Source organism: Littorina saxatilis, unplaced genomic scaffold (genome assembly GCF_037325665.1).
Source record: "Littorina saxatilis isolate snail1 unplaced genomic scaffold, US_GU_Lsax_2.0 scaffold_2601, whole genome shotgun sequence".
Classification (NCBI taxonomy): Eukaryota; Metazoa; Mollusca; class Gastropoda; order Littorinimorpha; family Littorinidae; genus Littorina; species Littorina saxatilis.
This window is the reverse complement of record NW_027126801.1, coordinates 11,014-14,797: the sequence shown is the minus strand read 5'-3', so window position 1 is coordinate 14,797 and position 3,784 is coordinate 11,014. Positions and strand designations below refer to the sequence as shown.

Below are 3,784 nucleotides of genomic sequence, written 5' to 3'. Positions count from 1 at the left end.
ACTTAAGTTCTTCTTCTTCTTCTTGTCGATCACTCAGATGGAAACGCCGGTTCTCCGCGCAAATGTTGCCGTGCGCTGTAGGTCGTCCAGACTGCCATAGAGCTTCCCTTGCACCGTGGTCGCCTCCGCCCAGATCTGGCTCCTGAGGCCATCGTGTAGTGGGCAAGTCTGCAGCAGGTGTTCCGTTGTCATGCTGCCTGTTTGACAAGGGCACTGGTCTGACTGGCCAATTCTGAACTTGGTGAAAAGGTGGTGGTTCATTCGGTTGTGGCCTGTCCGCAGCCTGAATATGAGGACCTGCTCAGACCTTGTGAGCAGGTGAAAGGCGTCGTTTTTGTTGTAGTGTGGGTGCTGCTGCAACCACTTTTTGTGTTGCTTGGTCTTGATGATGGTCTTGGCTTCTTTGGAGGTGGTTGATCTGTCGGCGTCCCACAAGGTTCTGTCCTCGGCCCTGTCCTTTTCACCCTGTTCACCCAACCCCTCTCCCTGGTCATCGAACGCCACGGCCTGAACTACAACTCCTTTGCCGATGACACGCAGCTCCAGAACAGCGCCAAGCCGGAGGACGTTGACGATCTCCTTGGATCCATCTCCAGTTGTTTCACTGACATCAAGAACTGGATGACTGAGAACAAGTTGAAGCTGAACAGTGAGAAGACGGAGGCCCTTCTCGTTGGAACACGACAGAAGATTGCTTCCCTCACTGTGACCGACCTCCAGCTGGATGACGCGACTGTTCCATTCTCCCCTGCTGTCAAGAGCCTTGGCGTCTTTCTCGACTCCACTCTCTCCATGCAGACACACATCTCCTTCATCATCAAGACCTGCTTTTTCCACCTACGACGCATCGCCTCCATCCGTCGCTACCTCACCCACGACGCCTGTGTCAAGCTGGTTGTCTCCCTCATCTTCAGTCGTCTGGACTACTGCAACTCCCTTCTGGCTGGCGTCCCCGCCTCATCCATTCATGGCCTTCAACGAGTCCAGAACGCCGCTGCCAGGCTGACGTTGAGGAAGACGAAGCGAGACCACATCACCCCCCTACTTCGCTCCTTGCACTGGCTCCCTGTCAACACCCGAATCTTCTACACACTGTCCACTCTGGTCTACAAGTGTCTCAACGACTCTGCTCCCGAGTACCTTCAATCCTCCCTGGACCTGTACACCCAGCCCTCCGACCGTCCCCTTCGTTCTGCTGCTGACCCTCTCCGCCTCCACATCCCTCGCTCGAAACTCGCATCTGCTGGTCAGCGTGCATTTCCCTCCGCGGGCCCCTCCGTCTGGAACTCCCTGCCGCTTGAGCTTCGCCAGAGCCCCTCTCTTGACGCGTTCAAGAGTAGGTTGAAGACTCAGTTCTTCCCGTAGCTGGCTGCGACTTTCATGCTCGACGTGATGTGTTGTGCCCCAAAAGACATTCTTGTGCTGTGCTCTGTGAGAGGTGTTTTCTTTGTGCTTAATATTATTTTGTTTGGACCTAGCTATTGATGTGTACATTGTTGTTAAACAGTTGTTTGTTTACCAGGGTTTGCTAGTGTGTGATAGGGTTCGTGTCCGTCTGAAGATGTTAGTTTCTTTGTTAGTCCTGTGTTGACAACTCTTCGACAAGCGCTTAGAACTGTACCCACGGAATACGCGCTATATAAGCTTCATATTGATTGATTGATTGATTCTGGTCCTTCGTAGTGCCCTCCTTTGCCAGAGTATCTGCGGCTTCGTTGCCTAGTATGTTGCAGTGAGAGGGGACCCATTGCAGCACGACTGTGTGGGCTCTGCACAGGGAGGTCAAGGCGGATGACAGGTCATTCAGTTCTTTGTCTTTGGCAGTGTCTAAGGCCTGCAGGACTGACTTTGCGTCGCTGAATAACACAACGTTGTTGGGGGAGAGTGGACTGTGCTCAATGTGGGCTGCACCTGTCTGGAGCGCTATTGCTTCAGCCTTGAAGTTGGTGGAGTAGAGGCCGGTAGCGAGGGAGATGTGTTCTTCTTCTCGACCTCCTGGGTACATTATGTAGATTCCGGCACCACCACTTCTGACAGCCTGGTCGGCAGATCCGTCAGTGTATACATGAGTCCTTTGGGTAGGAGTTGTGGATGTGTTCAATGGTGAGAGACTTCAGTTCAGCACAGCTCTGGGAGTCTTTCTTTCCAACGCCAGGAATACTGCAGCGTATCTGGGGTCTTCCATCATCACTCCAGCTTGGGTTTTCAAGGTATTGGGGGATATCTTTGGGTTGCTGGTCCAGGATATCTTGGTGTCTCCTTTCCTTTCACTTAAGTTGAGGCGGCACGTATTTCTTCTTATGAATCTTATATTGATAAATTAATTTGCTCATTAAAATCTAACAATTCTGATGAAAATTGAAATTTTGATTGCAGATTCAAAAATGATTGCATTGCATTCCTTATCATTTCCTGAATCCAAAAATATTTAGAATGTGTATGTTTTCGCTAAAATTGTGTTCAGAATTTAAGAATATCGGTTACGCAAAATAGGTCCCATATGTTCGCATGATTCGTCGAGACCAGGTCGACCCGTTTTAGTTAACAGATTTTGGATAGCCAGGCATAAGTAGTCTTGGTGATGAAGCATAATCCCGGGTTTAGTGTCGAGGTTGACGAAATGTTTTGATATCTCTTAATTGACGCGACGAGTTTGTTAATCATCTGTTTCCGAGAATAACTAATGTCAGCATTCCTGTTGTAACAGTTGCAAATCGTTAGGTTCAAGACTTGCTAATGTCAGAGTTGACTCCCTGCGTGCTAAAACGGGTCCTCTCGGGAAGACTTCAGTAATTGCACAATCTGCATTTAACTACCGTATCCGATTCTGACTGCAGAGTCATGTGTACATGGTCTTAATTGTATTATTTAATGTCAAATTATCGAAATGCCGATCAATGTTTGCACTCAAAATGTAGCGGGAATGAAGGTAAATAGAACTTTGAGTGGAAGGTCGTTTGTTTTCCGTGCTTAGTGGGTTCCTCTCTCTCTCTCTATTTGTCTCTCTCTTCCCTCTCTCTCTCTCTCTCTCTCTCTCTCTCTCTCTCTCTCTCTTTTTTCTCTCTCTCTTTCTCTCTCTATTTCTCTGTCTCTGTCTGTCTGTCTGTCTGTCTGTCTGTCTGTCTCTCTCTCTCTCTCTCTCTCTCTCTCTCTCCCCGTCTCACACACACATACACACACACACACACACACACACACACACAAACACACACACACTCACTCTCATTCATTCTCTCTCTCTCTCTCTCTCTCTCTCTCTCTCTCTCTCTCTCTCTCTCTCTCTTTTTTCTCTCTCTCTTTCTAGGTTTCAAATTCCCTCTTTGGAGTGTTCCTTGGGGCAAGTATAGTTTCTTGATGTCTCTAAAAGAAACTGCAGCAAAAAAACAAGAGGCGAAGCCTTCAAGGCTCACGTAAGAAATCGACAAACAGTAACACAAACTCAAACACTCCGTCACACATACACACACACACACAGTAATCATTGGTGACACTGCAAGAAAGAGAGACACTAGATCTAGATCTGCCTGTCTGCATGTAGCCTACTTACAGACACGACTGCCAAATAGTCTCGGCCCGCTCAAAATAACAATGACCGAGACATTCCTTCGCGTGACGTCTAACCCTCTTACGCCATAATGTGACGTCTTCAAATGACGAAATGTTAAAGTTTCTACCACAGACATACACACGCACGCACGCACGCACATACGCACATACGCACATACGCACGCACGCACAGACAGACAAAGTTACGATCGCATAGGCTACACTTCGTGAGCCAACA

The 3,784-nt window shown here is 48.5% G+C and overlaps 1 protein-coding gene across 1 annotated transcript; it reads right to left on the bottom strand.

Annotated features, from left to right (window-relative positions):
- Window positions 1–364: 364 nt before the first annotated feature.
- LOC138955301 (uncharacterized) lies at window positions 365–2,005 on the bottom strand (the record flags this gene model as incomplete). Its single annotated transcript, XM_070326926.1, has 2 exons — window positions 1,697–2,005; window positions 365–486 (listed from the first exon to the last, which is right to left on the bottom strand). Coding segments are annotated over exons 1-2 (431 nt in total), but the record flags the coding sequence as incomplete, so codon positions are not given.
- Between the last annotated feature and the right edge of the window lie 1,779 nt (window positions 2,006–3,784).